The 21,911-nt window shown below is 48.8% G+C and overlaps 1 protein-coding gene across 1 annotated transcript; it reads right to left on the bottom strand.

The window, feature by feature from the left end:
- Positions 1-8,096: 8,096 nt before the first annotated feature.
- On the bottom strand, positions 8,097-20,214 carry IBA57 (iron-sulfur cluster assembly factor IBA57). The gene is made up of 3 exons (XM_082620725.1): positions 19,694-20,214; positions 9,925-10,268; positions 8,097-9,491 (listed from the first exon to the last, which is right to left on the bottom strand). Exons 1-3 carry the CDS (start codon positions 20,032-20,034, stop codon positions 9,100-9,102), a joined length of 1,077 nt encoding a protein of 358 aa, XP_082476851.1. The 5' UTR covers positions 20,035-20,214; the 3' UTR covers positions 8,097-9,099.
- Positions 20,215-21,911: the final 1,697 nt, after the last annotated feature.

The raw sequence follows: 21,911 nt of genomic DNA, 5'->3' as shown, positions 1-21,911 counted from the left end.
CTGATGGCTTCACAGGTGAATTCTATCATCAAACATTTAGAGGAGAGTTAACACCTATCCTTCTGAAACTCTTCCAAAAAATTGCAGAGAAAGGAACACTCCCAAGCTCATTCTACAAGGGCACCATCACCCTGATACCAAAACCAGACAAAGATACCACAATGAAAGAAATTACCGGCTGATATCACTGATGAATATAGACGCAAAAATCCTCAACAAAATACTAGCAAACCAAATCCAACAACACATTAAAATGATCATACACCATGATCAAGTGGGATTTATCAGAGGGTTGCAAGGATTCTTCAATCATATGCAAATCAATCAATGTGATACACCACATCAACAAACTGAAGAATAAAAACCATATGATCATCTCAATAGATGCAGGAAAAAAGCTTTTGACAAAATTCAACACCCATTTATGATAAAAACTCTCCAGATGGGACTTCCCTGGTGAACCAGTGGGTAAAAATCTGCACTCCCAATGCAGGGGGCCCAGGTTTGATCCCTGGTCAGGGAACTAGGTCCCGCATGCATGAAAAAACTAAGAGTCTGAATGTTGCGACTAAAAAGCCTGCGTGCTGCAACTAAGACCCAGCACAACAAAAATAAATAAATAAATATTAAAAAAAAAACTCTCGAGAAAGTGGGCATGGAGGGAACCTACCTCAACATAATAAAGGCCATATACGACAAACCCACAGCAAACATCATTCTCAACGGTGAAAAGCAGAAAGCATTTCCTCTAAGATCAGGAACAAGACAAGGATGTCCACTCTTGCCACTTTTATTCAACATAATTTTGGAAGTCCTAGCCACGGCAGACAGAGAAGAAAAAGAAATAAAAGGAATCCTAATTGGAAAAAAAAAGGAAAACTGTCACTCTTTGCAGATCACATGGTACTATACATAGAAAATCCTAAAGACACTACCAGAAAACTACTAGAGCTCATCAATGAATTTGGTAAAGTTGCAGGATACAAAATTAATACACAGAAATCTCTTGCATTCCTATACACTAACAGTGAAAGATCAGAAGAAGAAATTAAGGAAACAATCCCATTTACCATCACATCAAAAAGAATAAAATACCTAGGAATAAACCTATCTAAGGAGGCAAAAGATCTGTACTCAGAAAACTACAAGATACTGATGAAAGAAGTCAAAGATGACATAAACAGATGGAGAGATATACCATGTTCTTGGATTGGAAGAATCAATATTGTCAAAATGAATAGACTACCCAAAGCAATCTACAGATTCAATGCAATCCCTATCAAACTACCAATGGCATTTTTCACAGAACTAGCACAAAAAATTTCACAATTTGTATGGAAACACAAAAGACCCCGAATAGCCAAAGCAATCTTGAGAACGAAAAACGGAGCTGGAGGAATCAGGCTCCCTGACTTCAGACTATACTACAAAGCTACAGTAATCAAGGCAGTATGGTACTGGCACAAAAACAGAAATATAGATCAATGGAACAGGATAGAAAGCCCAGAGATAAGCCCACACACATATGGTCACCTTATCTTTGATAAAGGAGGCAGGAATGTACAGTGGAGAAAGGACAGCCTCTTCAATAATTGGTGCTGGGAAAACTGGACAGGTACATGTAAAAGTATGAGATTAGATCACTCCCTAACACCATACACAAAAATAAGCTCAAAATGGATTAAAGACCTAAATGTAAGGCCAGAAACTATCAAACTCTTAGAGGAAAACATAGGCAGAACACTCTATGACATAAATCACAGCAAGATCCTTTTTGACCCACCTCCTAGAGAAAGGGAAATAAAAACAAAAATAAACAAATGGGACCTAATGAAACTTCAAAGCTTTTCCACAGCAAAGGAAACCATAAACAAGACAAAAAGACAGCCCTCAGAATGGGAGAAAATATTTGCAAATGAAGCAACTGACAAAGGATTAATCTCCAAAATTTACAAGCAGCTCATGCAGCTCAATAACAAAAAACCAAACAAACCAATCCAAAAATGGGCAGAAGACCAAAATAGACATTTCTCCAAAGAAGACATACAGACTGCCAACAAACATTGAAAGAATGCTCAACATCCTTAATCAGTAGAGAAATGCAAATCAAAACTACAATGAGATATCATCTCACACCAGTCAGAATGGCCATCATCAAGAAATCTAGAAACAATAAATGCTGGAGAGGGTGTGGAGAAAAGGGAACACTCTTGCACTGCTGGTGGGAATGTGAATTGGTACAGCCACTATGGAGAACAGTATGGAGGTTCCTTAAAAAACTACAAATAGAACTACCATATGACCCAGCAATCCCACTACTAGGCATATACCCTGAGAAAACCATAATTCAAAAAGAGTCATGTACCAAAATGTTCATTGCAGCTCTATTTACAATATCCAAGAGATGGAAACAACCTAAGTGTCCATCATCGGATGAATGGATAAAGAAGATGTGGCACATATATACAATGGAATATTACTCAGCCATAAAAAGAAACAAAATTGAGCTATTTGTAATGAGATGGCTGGACCTACAGTCTGTCATACAGAGTGAAGTAAGTCAGAAAGAGAAAGACAAATACCGAATGCTAACACATATATATGTAATTTAGGGGAAAAATGTCATGAGGAATCTAGGGGTAAGACAGGAATAAAGACACAGATCTACTAGAGAATGGACTTGAGGATATGGGGAGGGGGAAGGGTAAGCTATAACAAAGTGAGAGAGTGGCATGGACATATATACACTATCAAACGTAAAATAGATAGATAGTGGCAAGCAGCCGCATAGCACAGGGAGATCAGCTCGGTGCTTTGTGACCACCTAGAGGGATGGGATAGGGAGGGTGGGAGGGAGGGAGACGCAAGAGGGAAGAGATATGGGAACATATGTATATGTATAACTGATTCACTTTGTTATAAAGCAGAAACTAACACACCATTGTAAAGCCATTATACTCCAATAAAGATGTAAAAAAAACCTACCAATGGCATTTTTCACAGAATTATAACCAAAACGTTTACAATTTGTATGGAACCACAAAAGACCCCAAATAGCCAAAGCAATCTTGAGAAAGAAAAACAGAGCTGGAGGAATCAGGCTCCCTGTCATCAGACTATACACAAAGCTACAGTAATCAAAACAGTATGGTACTGGGAATTCCCTGGCAGTCCAGTGGCTAGGAATCTGCGCTTCCACTGCAGGGGGCACCAGTTCAATCCCTGGTTTGGAAACTAAGATCCCACATGCCACGTGGCACAGCCAAAAACAAACACAAAACAAAAAACAAACAAACAAAAAGTAGAGTACTGGCACAAAAACAGAAGTATAGATCAATGGAACAGGATAGAAAGTCCAGAGGTAAACCCATGCACCTATGGTCACCTAATCTATGGCAAAGGAGGCAAGAAAATACAATGGAGAAAAGGAAGTCTCTTTTGTTTGTGGTGCTGGGAAAACTGGACAGCTACATGTAAGAGAATGAAATTAGAACACTCCCTAACACCACACACAAAAATAAACTCAAAATGGATTAAAGACCTAAATGTAAGGCCAGATACTATAAAACTCTTAGAGGAAAACATAGGCAGAACACTCTCTGACATAAATAGCAGCAAGATCTTCTTTGATCCACCTCTTAATGAAAATGAAAACAAAAATAAACAATTAAACTTAAATACTAATTAAACTTAAAAGCTTTTGCACAGCAAAGCAAACCATAAACAAAATGAAAAGACAACCCTCAGAATGGGAGAAAATATTTGCAAAGAAAGTGACTGACCAGGGATTAATCTCCAAAATATACAAACAGCCCAGGTAGCACAATATGAAAAAAACAAACAACCCAATCAAAAAATGGGTGTAAGATCTAAATAGACGTTTCTCCAAGAATGACATACAGATGGCCAAAAAGCATATGAAAAGATGCTCAAGATTGCTAGTTATTAAAGAAATGCAAATCAAAACTACAATGAGATATCACCTCACACCGGTCAGAATGGCCATCATCAAAAAATCTACAAAAGTAAGTGCTGGAGAGGGTGTGGAGAGAAGGGAAACCTCCCACACTGTTGGTGGGAAGGTAAATTGGTACAGTCACTGTGGAGAACACTATGGAGGTTCCTTAAAAAACTAAAAATAGAACTACCATATGACCCAGCAATCCCACTCCTGGGCATATATCCAGAGAAAAACATAATTTGAAATGATACATGCACCCCAATGTTCACTGCAGCACTATTTACCATAGCCAGGACATGGAAGCAACTTAAATGTCCATCGACAGAGGAATGGATAAAGATGTTGTACGGCAAACTCCTGGGGCTGCCGTGAGGATGTCGTGACCGCCCCTCAGCCCCGAGATGCCGCCAGGGCACAGCCCACAGCTCCCCTGCCTGAGGTGTACACGGGCAGGATCGGGCCTCTCCCCTCCCCTCCCCTCCCCTCCCAGATTTTATCATGTAGGCAACCTGCTGCAACTGGTCTGCCTGGATGGACAGCCTGAGGCGGCCTCACCGCCCCCATGAAGGCAGGTCGCAGGCTTATTCTAACCCTGGGTACAGCTCCTTCCCTACCCCCACGGTCTCAGAACCAAGCTGCAAGGCCTGTGGGGCGCACTTCACAGGCATGGCCAGGAAGGCCAATGGCCATGTGTCTCAGGACCAAGAGGAACCCGTCTACCTGGTGAGCACAGCCAGAGCTCCTGCTGAGGGTGGACGCAGACCGTCAACTCAGAGGATAGCTGAGGCTGGAGGGCCTGTCTGACCTGGCCAACCGGAGGACGTTGAAGGTCTAACTGTGCGGCCTCTCAAAGAGATCCTGGCTCAAAACTTCATCAACTACAAGGGCTGCTGTGAGAAGTGGGAGCTGATGGAGGGTGACGTGGCTGTACAAGGGTCAGAAGGGACTCCAGCAGCTGGTGGGTGGTGCTGAAGACCAAAACAGGGGAGCAGGGGAGCAGGGCCATCCAGCCTGGAGGACCTGTGTCGCACCTGCGTGGGCTCGCCCGACTGTGTTCTGCTGGAGTGCAGCCACATGGCCACCTGTACCAAGTGTGGCAAGTGCATGAACCAGTGTCCCATCTGCCGGCAGTACGTGATCTGAGCCGTGCATGTCTTCTGATCCTGAGGGCTTCTACTGGCTTCTGCAGTGCTTTACGGGGACATAGCTCGAGATGTCTGGGCCCCCAGTTAGCCAGCTTATAGAGGGGTAGGCTAACAAGAAAATCTGCAGTGTTCCTAAGACCAGGGCAAGCAAAGATGCTGTGTCACCTCTGGGCATGCCTGTCTTGCTTCAGAGGTGCACCTTGTGTCTGGCAGAGGCCGAGGCCAGTGGGAACTGGTACAGATCACACAGGCAAGTCCCTGTTTCAATGATCTTGGGGTGATGATGGTAACTGATGAAGAGAGGACTTTCTGGAATTTGGACCATATCTTCCTCCCTTCCTCTGAGAACCTAAACAGTTTCACCCTTCTTCCTGTAGCCCGCCTATCCCCCTGAGCTGCGTGCCTCTGTTTCACCCACCAGAAGTCCTGGTAGAAATGGCTCTCTTCTTCCCCAGCACATCTGGATTCATTTCTGGTCCCTCCAGCTTTCTGTGCTTTAACCAACCTTTGCTAAAGTCTGTTGCTGCATTACCTAAAATCCATGTGGTTCTTCAGACCAAAAAGGTGTTAGCTTACAAGACCAGTAGTGATCCTCCTTAGGACAGAATTTGGACCAGTAAACTCATTTCTGGTGAGAAATGAAACACAAATGCTACTGAAAAAAACTTGAAGTCGTTAAGAGTTGCTTCCTTAAGTGCTGGGATTGGAAGCTATCAGTCTCCTGACCTGCGCTTGGCAGTCAACAAAGCATCTGACTTTCAAACTGCTGGGAAATTCCAGCCTCTGTGCAAGAGATGGTGCATGGATCATCTCTGCTTCTTCTCTTGGGGCCTGACTTTGTGCCATCCTTAATTTTAGCTTATGAGAAAAAGGAAAGCGTTGGGTGGAAGTAATGGCTTTCTGCTTGGCTTGACTTCTCCAACAAACAGCCTTAAACCACTTTCCCCTGAGCATGAGGTCCCTCCTTCCCATAGAGGTTTTAAACATGGTCTCACTGAAGGCACAGAGACTTAGGCAGAGAGCCTCACTCTTCTCTAGCCAGACTTCTTATGAAGTTCCTGGAGACTGAGCATGTAAGACACAGCACCTAAGAGGTATCAGAAGGTACTGAATGAGGCTGGATTCAGCCCTTGAGCAGACAGCTAGAAGTCTTAGTTCCCCAGGTTGGTGGGGACTCCCTACTCCCATGTCCTTTCTCAGCCTACTGATTTAGGGTCAGGAAGAAGCATTCTCTAAGCCCTTTAGGAAGGGCCATACAATGAATAGGTGATGTTTTTGAGCCCTCCTAGGGTCTTTTCACCACTAGAAGAGCTTAAGTTTGCTGGAGAAGCTTAGCCAAGCACAAACATACATACTATGTACTATCAGAAAAGCTGTATGTGCCCCCATTACCACTGGATGAGCTATGCAAACCCTTAAACACCTGAAAGCCTTGGCAGTCACCCCCACCCCTTGCAGCCAAGATCTCTCAGACTAGAAGAACCAATCATGACTTTGGAAAGCACTGGGAAACCTCTAAGGGGACCTGTTTATTGGTCCCCTTAGACATGCTTAATGCTTTCTCTCCATCAACCACTAATCCCTTTTTGGGGGAGTGAAATAATTTTATAAAGTGGTTGTCAGCTGAACACTGGATCATTTACCTTGACATTATACCAAGTCCTGGATGATTTGATTCTTGGCTACAGCCTTTGTAGAAACTGGGGGAATCAAGAGATTTCCCTAAAGACATCATCTTTCACCTTTCTGCTGGACAGTAAATACTAGAGTTTACAGTGCCTACCAGTTTAACAAAGGATTCAGCTACTCAATTCCTCTGTGAAACAGGTCTACATATATGCAGCTCAGTTACAACCTAGCAATAACTTCAGGGCAGAAGCTGGCTGTCTCCCTACTTAAAACTTGCTTTCTCTGCTGAGGCCTTACCTCTCCCTACCTCCCAATTTCCCTCTTAGACATGAGTTAATAATATCCTGCTGGTTGGTTTGTAACCTCAGTAAGAATTAGAACTGATGTCATTTACTCATTTTGGAGAAAGAACTTGCCTTGAAGTCTTCTAACCTCTTTTGGTGAAGGTTTCCATTTAGGAAAAAAAGGTGCCCCTGCCTTTTTTGTATCTTATTACTACACCAAATAAAAGTTGGGAATTCTAAGATCCCAATTCAGTTACTATCTAACCTAGGTAGAAAACTTGATTTTTATCCTTGAATGCTCTCTCCTGCCCGTCATGGAGCCTTGGTCTTAATTATGATGGAAACATCTAATTCTTCCATTATTCCATGGCTTTTGCTGTGATTGTTCTGAGATTTCAGTTGAGACTTGTTTTAAAAGACATGGACAGCTCACTGGTTCATAATACGCTGGAATAGCTGGATCCAAACTAGTAAGAATAAGCTGTACAGGAATTAGTGCTCAATATATATTGTATAAATTTGATGAAATCTTTTAAAAAATGTACATATATACAATGGAATATTACTCAGCCATAAAAAAAGAATGAAATAATGTCATTTGCAGCAACATGGATGGACCTAGAGATTGTCATACTGAGTGAAGTAAGTCAGACAGAGAAAGACAAATATCATATGATATCGCTTATATGCGGAATCTTAAAAAAAATGGTACAAATGAACTTATTTACAAAACAGAAATAGAGTCACAGATGTAGAAAACAAACTTACGGTTACCAGGGTGGGAAGTGGCGGAGGGTGGGGGAGAGATAAATTGGGAGATTGGGATTGACATATACACACTACTATATATAAAATAGATAATAAGGACCTACTGTATAGCACAGGGAGCTCTCCTCAATACTATGTAATGACCTATATGGAAAAAGAATCTCAAAAAGGGTGGATGTATGTATAACTGATTGCTCTACAGCAGAAACTAACACAACATCGCAAATCAACTAGACTCCAATAAAAATTTAAAATAAATAAGTAAAGTTAAGGGGGGAAAAAAAAAAGAAACCAGAGTTCCACATGGGCCAGTTGTGGGTCACACTTTAATAGCCACTCTGAGGCATCAGGTAGGACACCCAGTAACCACGAGATTCACATTGCAGTGGGAAAATGGAGGTCAGTGGTTTAAAGTGGGGAAGTAAGTCATCCCCTTACTGTGAAGACATGACTACATCAGAAAACAGCAGCAAGTAAGCCAAGCAGAAACTCCTCTCTGCACCCTGGGCACTGCCGTCCCAGGGCAGCCACTCCTCCCCTGAGCTCGTGAGGGCTATGGTGGGGAGAGGGGGCTGCCAATGCCATCGTGGGGACGAAGCTGTGGAGATGTGCTACCCTGGAATAAAATGGTATTGGGGCTCCCCCGGCTGACACCCCTGAGCACAGAGGTACACCTTGGACGGCTCAGGTGGGTGTGAGCGGTGCATGTGCCTCCACTCGCAGACACTGCCGCTCCACCTGGCCCCAAGAGATTCCCACCCTGAGACATGCCCCCAAGCCAACATGGTAAGACCATTCCCAGAGCCCACTTACCCCTTCAGCCACCCCAGACACTGAGAAGCCTCCTTTCCAGGCCTGACCAAGCAGGCTCAGAGGGGTGCGGACAGCCCAGAGGCATCCTGGAGCATCCTGTCCTTGGCTGATGGATGAACTACCTCTAGATCTATATGGTTCGGAATCTCATCCAGGGCCTGGTGGAAGCTGGGCCTCTGCTCAGCACAGAGGCAGGCGCAGGACTCACTTCTACCCATCCTCAGTCCTCAGGAGGGCTCCTGATGCTCCAGCCACAAAGCCACCACGAGAGGACAGCCAGCCTCAGCATAGGACCCTCCACAGGAAGCATGATGGGCTGGGAACACCTGGGCTGCAGCAGCATGCCCCACCATGCCTGCAGCTCTGGGAGGCCCACATATACTTGGGGACCCTCCAAGAGGGTATTCTTTCAACTGGGCCACCCTAGGAAGTGGGGGCTGGCCTACAGGGTGCAGCAGATAAACAGAGGCCTTGTACAGGACTGCAGGGACATCCAGGGCTACTTAGTGGATGTGGGCCACCAGTCTGGCACAGATGCAGTGAGGGCCACAAGGCCACTCTCAGAGGTTCTGATGTGGAGAGGACCCTTGATTTTCTCGGACCGCAACAGAGCCAGACCCACGTCTCCCAGGCCTGCCCTGTACTTGCCGGCTGCCTGCCCCGACTTGGTGAGCACAGAGGTGCCAGGGGCAATGCTGCCCACAGGGAGGGGGCCTGAGAGCTGTACTGGGAAGAGGCGCTTTCGGATGACACCCATGTGGTGGGTGCGAGCCGTCAGCTCCTGGCCGATGTAGCAGCCCTTGGTGAAGCTGATGCCATTCATGAAGGCCAGGTTAGACTCCAGCGGTAGGGCTACTCCTGGGGGCAGGTCGTGGACCCCCTCGGGAACGCCTGTAGAGGTAGGGAGAGGCTTGGTGAGATCTAAGGTGTCCTCCAGAGCTGGGGGCTCAACCAAGAGTGGCCGGGGGTACTGGCCTGTACGAGTCCCACCACCTGACCCGCCACAATCCTCTAGGTCCCTCCTGGACCCCCTTCTTGGCCCTCCCCATCCTCCAGGCCCCTACTCCAGCCCCCCGCTCTGGTCCCTGGGTGAGCACCTTGGTCTGGCCCTCAATACTACCCACTAAAGAAGAAGACCCTACCCGTGACCCCGGATCTCTGCTCTCTCCCCGGCTCCCCCAAGTGCCTGGGCTCACCACACTGTTTCCCCAGGGCTCTGTGTCACCCCCCTCCGATCCCTTCCCATCCCACCCTGTCCTCCCCCCCGCTCCAGCACCACCCCCCTACCCCCGACCCTTCCCCAGGTCCAACCCCACGTCCATACCTTGCTGGTACCGGTGTCGGTGATAATCCTGGAGGTCCCCAAGACGGCCCCCGGGCACCAGGGCTGAGCCCTCATCCTGGGAGAGGAGCCGCCAGCCCATGCGAGCAGTCCGGGGATCACGGGTGAGGATGGTGGTGCACTCGGCCTTCTCCTGAAGCTGCACAGCCCTGCCGGCCTCCTCAGGGGCACAGGGCAGCACGGCCCACACGCGCAGCTCGGGGCATGGCTCCACGGTGACCCTCCGCCGGATCTTGTGCAGCACCAGGTGCCTCTGCAGCGCATCCAGCACTGAGCTGTCACACTCCAGGAGGAAAGTGGGCTGCTCATGGGAGCCCTCAGGGAGCCTGCGGGGAGAGGAAGGGGTGCATGGGGGCGAGCAGGGCACACCGTGGGAAGTGCATGGAGTCAGGCCACGGACATACGTGGCTGTGCCTCCCAAGTGCACCTCGGACCACCTAGTAAAGCTGCACAGCACAGCACGTGCTGGAGACCTCGTGGCCACCACCCCTCCCCGCCCAGGGAGGAAACCCCAGGAAACAGTCTGGCAGGTGGAGGAGAGGGCTTGGCCCAACAGGTGAGAAGCAGGGCCCTGGGACCACAGTGGTGTCCGGTGCGCAAGGTGAGGCGGAAAGGCACAGACGGCCACACTGAAGTCCAGGATTTGCCTCCTCCAGCCCTGAGACGCCACCGGAAGCCAAGGGTCCTAAGGCAGGGCGCACAATGGATCTCAGGAGGGATGCGGGCAGGCAGGAAGAGCTGGGAGGACAGCAGACAGCTGACGCAGGTGAGATGCATGGTGAGGCCACGCCCTGCCCGTGCCCACCTCCCACCTCCCCTAGGGAAGCTCCGCAACCTGATCAGGGCGCCAGAACCATCCTAACCCTCACTTCAGGCAGCCCACATCCACTGGAATGACCCCAGATCCTGTTGTCACTGACGGATGGATGATGGGGCCCTTACAGACAGATGAGCACAGAGGAGAGGCCAGTGCACCATCAGACATGGTGGAGGGGCCCTAAGTGGAGACATCCAGGACCCAGAGGAGTACATGGCTGGAGTGCTGGTTATAGATGTGGCTTGAGCAAGGACCCACAGCTGGGTGGGAGCTGAGACACAGAAGTGGGTAAGACCTTCCAGGAGCACGTATAAGACAAAAAGGTCATCAGCTGGTACCCCAGACCCCTCCTCCAGAACCCATCAGCTGTGCCCCCAACCCCCTCCCCAGGCAGGAAAGGGTTAAGTGCTGCCCTGGAGCAGCCAGTCACCCCCCAAGGAAAGAGCTACAGAAGCTTGCTTGCTGGGTTCACCTTACAGCACAAACCCTGTCATGTCCATGCATATAACTATCAGCCATGGGTCCAATAGGGACAGGGACAACCATGTGGAACACAGCAGGCTGTAGCAGCAAGTCAGATTAGCACCTCACCTTCCAAACAGTCCTCAAAGAAGGTCAAAAATGAGATCAGCTGAGGGGTGGAAAAAGGATCATTTACGGATGGAATTAAAATGCCAGAAAAAAACAGAAGAGTTCAAAGGCGCTGCCTCAGATAACCACACGGAAAGAGGTTCAAAGTCACTTATCATGAAACCAAGGCAAATTAAAACCACGATGAGATCCCATGGCACAACTATCAGAATAAGAACATCCAACGCAGTGAGGATGCAGAGAGGCTGGATCACTCAGCCTTGCTGGTGGGAACGTAAATGGAACAGACATTCTGGGAAATGGTTTGCAGTCCTTTATAAAACTAAACATGCAGCTACCACACAACCCAGCCATTGTACTCCTGGGTATTTATCCCAGAAAACACCCCAGGTGTTCACATAACACCTGTGCATGAACGTTAGAGGCAGTTTTATTCTTAACAACCAAGAAATGAAACCAAAATATCCTTCAGTTGGTGAATGGTTAAACAAACTGTGGTCCATTCCCTCAATGGAATACTACTCAGCAGGGAAAAGGAACAGACTACTGATGAAGCCAAAGGGCATCAAGGTGAGTGAAACCGAATCTCAGAAGACTCTGTTTGTATGATATTCCTGAAATGACATGATCATAAAGATGGAGAGCGAGCAGGGCTGAGGGGATGAGAAGGGCACTATGCCCACAGAGGGCAGAAGGGAGCCTGATGGTAATGGAGCAGCTCTGTCTTGATCAAGGTTACACAGGTCTACATGTGTGATCAAATCAGAGCTGCATGCATGAGAGCACGTGGAAATCTGGGAGAACCTGAGGGGTGCCCTGTGGCTGGCCCATGTCCGTCCCAATTGTGACCCTGGACTATAGGAGGCAAGATGATGCCACTGCAGGAACTGGGTGAAGGGTATATGGGACATCCCTGTTAATTTTTTTGTGGCTTACTGTAGATCTATAATTATTTCGAAATAAAAAGTTAAAAAGAAAGAAGAAAAAGGAGCTGCCTCTAGAGAAGACTGGTCCATGCCGGTGAGAAGGAAGACGGCAGTCAGTCCATTTTCATCATAAGCCTTTTAATGTTATTAGGTTTTTTAACCATGTGCAGGTACATTTTTATTTTTTAAATCTCCGATAAAGGAAGCAGACAGAAACAGTATGAAATACTGGCAAGGGGAGGAATCAGGCATGGGTGGACAGAATGTGAGGTTGCAGAGGAGAGTAAACCTCGGAGGGAAGAGGGAGGGATGAGGGTAAAGCCATACCCAAGGAGGGAGGAGGCCCAGCATGGGGAGGGCCCCGAGAAGGGCTGGTGAAGGGACCACCAGGATGCCGGGGTAGACAGGCCCCAGGCTGATGCCCCCATCTCACTCATGGGGCGGATGTTCCACGGGGTTCAAGACAAATTGGGTGGGGCAAGGCCAGGTTCTGGGCTCAGACACTTTCTGAGCTACCTTTGCAAATGGCCATGTGCCATTCAGCCCCTCAGGACCAACAAAGCTGCAATGCAACCCTGCTCCCCACCACCCCAAATCAGACTGTCTGCTGCCCCTGATGCAGCTGAGTAACGGGGGACAGGTCAGAAGAAGAAGGGGTGAAGTAGGGTGAGCCTATGCTCAGGGCAGCTTTCTTGGCTGGCATGGCCAATGTGTGGGCTGGAGCACTCTCTGTGGGGCCATCCTGGGCACTGCTGAGTGCTGAGAGCACCCCTGGGCCCAGCCCACTAGATGCAAGGAGCGTCCATGCCTGAATGACCACCACAAATATCCCCAGACGTCGCAAAGTGCCCCTGAGTAGAGCTGCCAGATAAAACACAGGATGTCCAGTCAAATTTCAATTTCAGAAAACAGTGAATAATGTCTTTAGTATATGTATTTCCCAAACACTGCATAGGTCACCTCCTAAAAAGCCACCCGTGTCTGTTTGAAAGTTAGCTGGGCAACCCACAATTTTATTTGCTAAGCCTGGAAGCCCCTCCTAGGGGCACAAGTGCAGCAGCAGGAAAAGGAAGGTGGAGGGGCACCTGCAGCCTCCCCAGCCGGCCTGGCGGGCAGGGCCTGGATATAGCATGTGGTGGTAATGCAATCCCAGGTTCCATCCTCACCCACCCTCCTGCCCAGGATGCAGGCTGTGTGAAAACCCAAAAAGGGAGGGTCAAGCCCATGTAATTCCTCGTCCAGAACGCCCAGAGTGCCCTCCTCCAGCAGCCCAATGCCCTGCACAGTACCTGACACCCCGGTACCCACCACCCCCATAAACACAGGGACCTCACTCCGCGAGTGCAGCCCTGGACCCAGCTCTGCCCAGGGCCAGGGTCTTCACACATAAACAGATCCCCTCAGGGGTACTGCAGGTACCAGGTCATGAGGCATGGGGAGGCACGGGGCACAAGGGGGCTAGCAGGCAAGGGACACACAGGTGCACAGAGACCAGACCCAAATGCCTGTCAAGGAGTGGTGGCACTCACCAGGGGCCTTGGTCTGCTGCAGGACTGTACATGGAGGACCCTGTCAGGCTGGCATGCTCCAAGTCGCCTAGGGGAACAGCCTACAGTGTGCCCATGGGGGACTGAGTTATATGGAGCCCTACACGCTCCCCACAAGGCAGGAAGCAGACAATCCAGGGGCCCACAGATCATGGCCACAGCAGGAGGGCAGAAGAGACGTGGGTTAAATGGAGGCTCAGGGGGGTTGCCATAGGAGCCATGAGGGCCTGGGCAGAGATGCACTAGCCCCACTTCCTACCTTCCCTCTGCTGGGTACACACAGACCAGGAACCTGCCGAGACCAGACTCGGCATGGAGCCAGCTGTGATGAGCACCAGAGGAACCAGGCATGGAGAGAAACAAGGGAGCAGTGGACCATCCGAATCCTCACCAGGCAACCCTGGGGGGATGGCCCCCAGAGACACCCCCCAGAAACCCGTAGACAGAGACTTCAGTGTGTCCCACAAAAGCCAGAGCAGCCCAGGACCAAAACCTGGAGCATCTCCTCTGCAGCCAGCACTTAAGGCCTCCATCATGAAGACAGAGGCCCAGCAAACAAACACATGGTCAGAATGAGGAAAGACTTTCAAAACACAAAGCCTCAGCTGAGAGGATGAGGAGTCAAGCCACAGACTGGGAGAAAAGGTTTGAAAAGTCACATCTGACAAAGGACTGTCACTCAAAATATACAAAACCACTTACAACTCAAATAAGGAAACAAACAACCTGATTAAAAATGGGCCAAAGACCTCAACAAACACCTCCCCAAAGATAGGTGGCAAACAGCGTATGAAACGATGCTCCACGTCATATGTCATCGGAGAAAAGCAAATTAAAAAAACAACAAGCTACCATTACACACCTATTAGAATGATCAAAATCCAGAACACTGACACCACCAAATGCTGGTGAGGTTAGGGACCAATGGAAAGTCTTCATTGCCGGTGGGAATGCAGAACCGTACGGCCACCTTGGGAGATATTTTGGTGGTTTCCTACAAAACTACACATAGTCTTACCTTACAATCCAGCAATCACACTCCCTGGTATTTACCTAAAGGAGATGAAAACTAACTGCCACACAGAAACCTGTACACAGATGTTTACAGCGCCTTTATTCATAATTACAACAATATGGAAGCAACTGCTGAAGCCCTTCAGTAGATGGATACATAAACTGGTACATCCAAACAATGGACTATTATTCAACACTAAAATGAGCTATCAAGCCCTGAAAAGACATGGAGGACACTAAATGTATATTATTAAGTGAAAGAAGTCAATCTGAAAAGGCTGCATACTCTATGATTCCAACTACGTGACATTCTGGAAAAAGTGAAACTATGGAGACAGTTCCAGATCCAAAAAGATCCTTTCAGTGGTTGTGAGGAGTTAGGAGGAAGGGAGGGTTGAACAGGTAGAGCACAGAGGATATTTAGGGGCAGTGAAACTACCATATAGAATAGTACATACACATTATTATACATTTGTCCAATTTGTCCAGCACCAGAAGTGAAACCTAACGTGAATTAAGGACTCAGTAATTTTGGTGTTAATGCAGGCTCGTCGATTGTAAATAACATACTACTTTGGAGGAAGAGGTTGGTAACGGGGGAGACTGCATGCGTGGGGGCAGAGTACATAAGAAGTCTCTGTACATTCCCCTAAATTTTGCTATGAACCTAAAATTAGTCTAAAAAGTCTACTTTTTCTTTTTTCCTTTTTTTTCTGGCCACGCCACGTGGCTTGCAGGATCTCAGTTCCCTGACTAGAGGTTGAACCCAGGCCACGTCAGTGAAAGTTCGGAATCCTAACCACTAGGCCACCAGGGAACTCCCTATAAAGTCTACTCTAAAAACAAAAAGGTTGTTGGTAGGAATGTAAATTGATACAAATGCTATGGAGAATGGTTGGAGGTCCTGTAAAAAACTAAAAATAGAACTACAGTTTGACCCAGCAATCCCACTACTGGGCATATACCCTGAGAAAACCATAATTCAAGAAGAGACATATACCACAATGTTCACTGCAGCTCTATTTACAATAGCCAGGTCATGGAAGCAACCTAAGTGTCCACTGACAGATGAACGGATAAAGAAGATGTGGCACATATATACAATGGAATATTACTCAGCCATAAAAAGAAACGAAACTGAGTTATCTGTAGTGAGGTGGATGGACCTAGAGTCTGTCATACAGAGTGAAGTAAGTCAGAAAGAGAAAAACAAATAATGTATGCTAACACATATATATGGAATCTAAAAAAAAAGGTCATGAAGAACCTAGGGGCCGGACGGGAGGCAGACCTACTAGAGAATGGACCTGAGGACACGGGGAGAGGGAATGGTAAGCTGGGACGAAGTGAGTGGCATGGACATATATACACTATGAAACGTAAGATAGATAGCTAGTGGGAAGCAGCCGCATAGCACAGGGAGATCAGCTCTGTGCTTTGTGTCCACCTAGAGGGGTGGGATAGGGAGGGTGGGAGGGAGGGAGACGCAAGAGGGAAGAGATATGGGGATATATGTATTTATACATTTATATATATATAAAGCTGATTCACTTTGTTACAAAGCAGAAACTAACACACCCTTGTAAAGCAATTATACTCCAATAAAGATGTTTAAAAATAAATAAATAAATAAATAAAATTGATTAGTTTGAAAAAAATAGAAATGAAATTGAGTTATTTGTAGTGAGGTGGATGGACCTAGAGTCTGTCATACAGAGTGAAGTCAGAAAGGGAAAAATACCGTATGCTAACATATATATGGAATCAAAAAAAATGGTACTGATGAACCTAGTGGCAGGGCAGGAATAAAGACGTAGATATAGAGAATGGACTTGAGGACACGGAGCGGGGAGAGGGAAGCTGGAGTGAAGTGAGAGTAGCATCGACATCTATACACTACCGAATGTAAAACAGTTAGCTAGTGGGAAGCAGCCGCATAGCACAGGGAGATCAGCTTGGTGCTTTGCGATGACCTAGAGGGGTGGGATAGGGAGGGTGGGAGGGAGGCTCAAGAGGGAGGGGCTATGGGGACATGGTTATGCATATGGCTGATTCGCTTTGTTGTGTAGCAGAAACTAACAGAATTGTGAAGCAATTATAGCCCAATAAAGATCTATTTAAAAAAAACAAAAACAAAAAGCTAAAGCTTTGTCTGAGAGATGCTCCTACATCCGGACCAGGGTGCACTGAGGAAGGAACAACTCAAGGATGGGAAACTAGAAGCGTAACAGTTTAAATGAAAAATTCCAGGGAGTTCCCTGGTGGTCTAGTGGTTAGGATTCCAGGCTTTCACTGCCGTGGCCTGAGTTCAATCCCCGGTCCAGGAACTGAAGTCCCGCAAGCTGCGCAGTTGGCCAAAAAAAAAGAAAAAGAAAAATTCCAGAGAGAGGATGCATAGAAAACACCAGGCAGAGAGCAAGCACGAAGAAAACAGGAAGGTCCCAACCTCCCAGGCGGGACAGCCAGTTGCCAGTGTGTCCCTCTCCCCAGAGAGCAGACCTCAGTGAGATCAGATGTAGGTAAAGGGCCATGAGCAACCAGGAGGGGAAGGATCACATCCCATGAACTAACAGCAGGCATCAGACCAGAACAGAGGCATAGCGATGCGCTGGAAGGCCAGCAGGCTTGGCACCCCATGCCCCAGAGCAGAACTGGGAGAGATAAATCTGGACACTGTTTACCAAGCCCCCAGGCCAAGAGCAGCCATCTGAGGGAGTGTTCTCATGTCTTCTCTCCTCTAACTGCTCAGGAGAAGTGGGGCCACTAACTCAGGCTGTCTCCTTCTGATGGAATGAAGACCCCACCCCACCCCTCGGGGCGGCACTCCCCACAGAGGACTTTGAGTTGGAATCTCAGAGGAGCACCTGGGGTCAGGGGGCATCATCACAATGCACCCCAATTCCCTTAGCACACAGACAGCAAGTGGCACAGCGATACCCCATTCTCAGGAATTAACAGAGAGAGAAAAACAAACTCCCCTATAGGACAAATCAGGGCATACACAATGTGTGGAAAGAGCCACCACATGCATGCTTGGTGACAAGAACTGCTGGCCCAGCAGCTAATAAGCAAAAACGCTTCAGACCTGAGGAAAAGTATGAAGAGAAAAAAAACCCTAGAAACAAAAAAATTTTACACTGTAGAGTGACTTATGAGGATATAAATTCATTATAACAAGAATGCAAAGGCAAAAAGATGTAAAGGCAGACTAGAGACTCAAGGAAGAAAATTTGGGGACCAAAACAACATCATTTCAACACTAACAGATTAACTGAAAATTACTGACACAGAGGGTTTAAGATAATCAAAGAACGCAGTTTCTAAAAGAGATTAAAGCAACTACTGGGAAGGTAATAATTACATAAAACAGATAATGACAACAAACCTTTTCTGTAAAGAACCAGACTGTAAATAATTTAGGTTTGTGGCCACACGGTCTCTACCCATTATATTATTAATTATACTTTTGCCATTGGAAAATGAAAGTAGCCACACAGTATACAAACAAATGGGCATGCAGCATTCCAATCAAACTTTACTTATGAAAACAGAGAGTGAGCTGGATCTGCCCAAGGGTCATACTTTATTGAGCCCTGTTCCAGAGTTATACAGCCCACCAAGTGCCCAGCAACATGACGTGAAAGAAGACCCAAAATACAACACATCGTCATAACACCTCAAGACATCAGGATGAAAAAGAGCCCCGAAGAGTGTCCAAAGAAAAAGCAGTCACACACAAAGGCTCAAAAATAAAAAGGCACCAGCCTTCTGGACAGCAATGCCAGTTGTGGCTTCAATGTTTTCAGGGACGATTTTCTGCCTAGAGTTTTATGCCCAGCCAAGCTATCAGGTAAAACCATTTGAAGGAGTCAAAGGTCCACCTGAAGTATCCTACCTCTCAACAAGCCACTAAAGAACATACTCCTCCAGCAGGCAGGCACTGAGGAAGATGCAGACAAGAACCCACAATAGAAGAGGGACATTGGAGTTTCCAGGGCGGTTTCAGGCAGAGCAACGACCTGCAACCGCATGAGAGGTTCTAGAAGAACCTCTGAGAAAGTCTGAGAAAGCTAAGCAAGTGAAAACAGAAATCTCTATAGCTCTAAAGGCCACTGACTTGGCTTGTCCTGGTGACCATCACAGAAAGTCATGATAAAATCAGCACAGACTGATGTAAAACACCAAACGCTAATAATCACTGAATACGGAGAGATTTTGGACAGAAATGTGTGTACACTGGAGAACTCAGGAAGTAGTGGCACAAGCCAGTCGCGCAGAGGCTGCTCCCTGCAGTGAGGCTCCAGGTGCCACGACCCCTCCTTCTCCATGCAGTGGGTCTGAGCAGGATCAGAGGCCAGGCGCAGGGGCGCCCAGGCCCTCCCATGGGTGAGTGTCGCTGGCCCATCCCTGGGTGCAGGCTCCAGCCCACCTATGGCTGCCCTGACCCGGTGCCCTCCCCCAGGTGCCCACCCCCAGCCCACCCTGTGTGCGGGTCCCCAAGTTCCCTACCCTGGGCGCGCCTCCCATCCCCAGGTGCCCTCCCTTGGAGGCCCACCTCGGCCCACCCCTATGCACAGGTTCCCAGGTGTCCCTTCCCCTGGATGCCCTGTCCTGCATGTCCTCTCCTGGATGTCCGTCCTGGGCCATTGGTAGCCCTCCCCTAGGTGCCCTGCCTCTGGGTGTCCTTAGTTCCTCCCCCTGTCCGCCCCTCCCCGGTGCCTACCCCTCCCCTGAGAGCCCTCCATGGGAGCCCATCCTCCAAGCCTACTCATGCCCGCTCCTGGGTGCCCTTCCCCTGGGTGATACCCCCTCCCCTACCCCGGTCCCCCGGAGCCTGTGACCCAACCCGCTCTCACCCGTAGAGAATGACGTCATAGAGGGTGCGTCCCTGGACATTGAGAAAGTGGGCGTAGCCCGAGCGCGCTGAAGTTGAAGCCTCGCCGGCCGCAGGACCTGGAAGCGGCAGCTCATTGGTCAACAGACCCAGGAGAAAGGGCGCAGAGTCCGGCCCGCGCACGCGCACCAAGGCGCGCTCGTCCAGTAGGAAGCAGGCCCACGCCGCGCTGCCCGCGGGTTTACCACGCTGACAGCAGGAGCTGTGGCCCAGGCGACGCCTCGGGGCAGCGCGCAGCCGCCAGCTCCAGGCCCGGCCGCCGCGCCCTGGAGCCGCACCCCGGAGCAGCGCTGCGGCCGCCATCTTGGGGAGGAGTGAGGCGGCGGGAAGGGGCGGCCCGGGCGGCGGCGCGAACGGGCGGGCGCGCGCCACAACACCTTGGAGGCGGGCGAGCGGAGCGTGCGCGGGAGCGGAGGTGGGGTGGGCGGAGGTGGGGAGGTGGAGGCGGTGCAGGCGGGCCCCAAAACAGCCCCTGGCGGCGGGCGGGCGAAGCGTGCGCAGCGTGCGCGGGGGCGGGGTGTGCGCGAGCATGCGCGGGCTAGTGCCACAGCAATCCCTGGAGGCGGGCGAGCGTTGCTCGCGTGAGTGGCCAGGGTGAGGGTGGGCGGACCTTGCGCGGGGGCGAGGCCTCGGGTTGTCAGTCCCCCGCCCACCTATCCTGAGCTGGCTTCTGCTCCTGCAGTTGACCTCCTCCTCGAGTCTCAGAGAAGTTTCTGCTTGCTTTATAGTGGTGAGGCGCTCATAACCTAAACTTTACCATCTTAACCATTTTTAGGTGCACATTTCACGGGCATTAAGCGCGTTCACACTCTTTTGCAGCCATCCCATCATCCAGAACTTTCTCTTCCCATACGGAAACTCCACCCCCATCAAACGCAGATCCCTATCTACCTCCCCAGCCCCTGGGAACCCCATTCCACTCTGTCTCTATGAACCTGACTCCTCTGGGAAACTCATAGAAGTGGAGTCATGCAGTATTTGTCCTTTTGTGACTGGCTCGTGTCTACCAGCTTCCACCATGTTGTAGCATATGTTAACCTTTTTAAGGGCTGAATGATATTCAGTTGTATGTGTATACCATATTTGGATTATCCGTTCACCCACTGATGGACATTTGTGTTGCTTCCACCCATTGGCTGTTTTGAATAATGCTGCTATGAAGACGGGTGTACAACTTTCCTTTCAGTTCCTTTGTAAAACAGACACTCCTGTGTATCCTATACTCTCACACTACCCTTCACTTCTTACCACTAAATGTGTGTGGGGGGGGTCCCCACACCACACAATTCTCTGACACCAGCTAGGTGTCTTACAATTTAACTCAATTTTTAATCCATCTATCTGGAGATAGCATGAGATCCCATTAAGACTGCCACACACACTCTCTCATACACTCGCACTCTCCCCCCCACCCCCCACTGCAGATGCAAGTCGAAGTCCAGGTTGTCACCTGTGCTTCTGACCAACCAGCTATAGATCAGAGGTTCCAACAGCCCTCTCCTTGGGTTCAATTAGTTTATTAGAGTGGCTCACAGAACTCAGAGAAACATTTTACCCACCAGATTACTGATTTGTTATACAAGGATATAACTCAGGAACAGCCAGATGGAAGAGAGCAAAGAGCGGGGTATGTGGGAAGGGGTGTGGAGCATCCATGCCCTCTGAGCACACCGCACTCTCCCCAAATCTCCATGTGTTCCCCAACCCAGAGGCTCTCCAAACCCAGTCCCTTGGGGATTTTACGGAGGCTTCATTACCTAGATGTGATTAATTAAATTATTGGCCATTGGCTGTTGATTCAACCTCCAGCCCATCACTCCTCCCCAGAGGTCAAGGGGTGGGACTGAAAGCTCTAACCCTCTAATCACATGGTTGGGTCTGGCAACCAGCCCCCATCCTTAGGGGCTTTTCAGAAGTCGCCTCATTAACATAAACTGGTTGACCAGAACTCCCTAGGGTTTTCCAAGCCCTTGGTCCCCTCCCAGTCGGCTTCCTGGTTGTGAGCAGCCAGGCCTGGAATGCAGTTCCACTGGCCTTTCATGGAAAAGGTCTTCCTCTGTTGGGCCTGTGTTCCTAGGGTGACCCAGCACCTCCCTGTCAGCCCTGTGAGGTCAGGGAGGAAACCATTCAAGGACAACATGGTGGGGGGGAGGTGCATTCCTCCAGCCTCACATCAGCCC

This window comes from Mesoplodon mirus (assembly GCF_964341445.2).
Source record: "Mesoplodon mirus genome assembly, chromosome: 5".
NCBI classification, from domain to species: Eukaryota; Metazoa; Chordata; class Mammalia; order Artiodactyla; family Ziphiidae; genus Mesoplodon; species Mesoplodon mirus.
The sequence above is the reverse complement of the archived record's forward strand: the minus strand, read 5'-3'. Positions and strand labels throughout refer to the sequence as shown.

Excerpts from the sequence above, each read along its gene's own strand:
- IBA57 (XM_082620725.1), bottom strand. The coding sequence starts at position 20,034 with ATGGCGGCCGCAGCGCTGCTCCGGGGTGCGGCTCCAGGGCGCGGCGGC. Across the intron at positions 10,269-19,693 it reads TATGACGTCATTCTCTACGG|GCTCCCTGAGGGCTCCCATG; the intron begins GTGAGAGCGGGT and ends CTCTCCCCGCAG. Across the intron at positions 9,492-9,924 it reads CCGACACCGGTACCAGCAAG|GCGTTCCCGAGGGGGTCCAC; the intron begins GTATGGACGTGG and ends CTACCTCTACAG.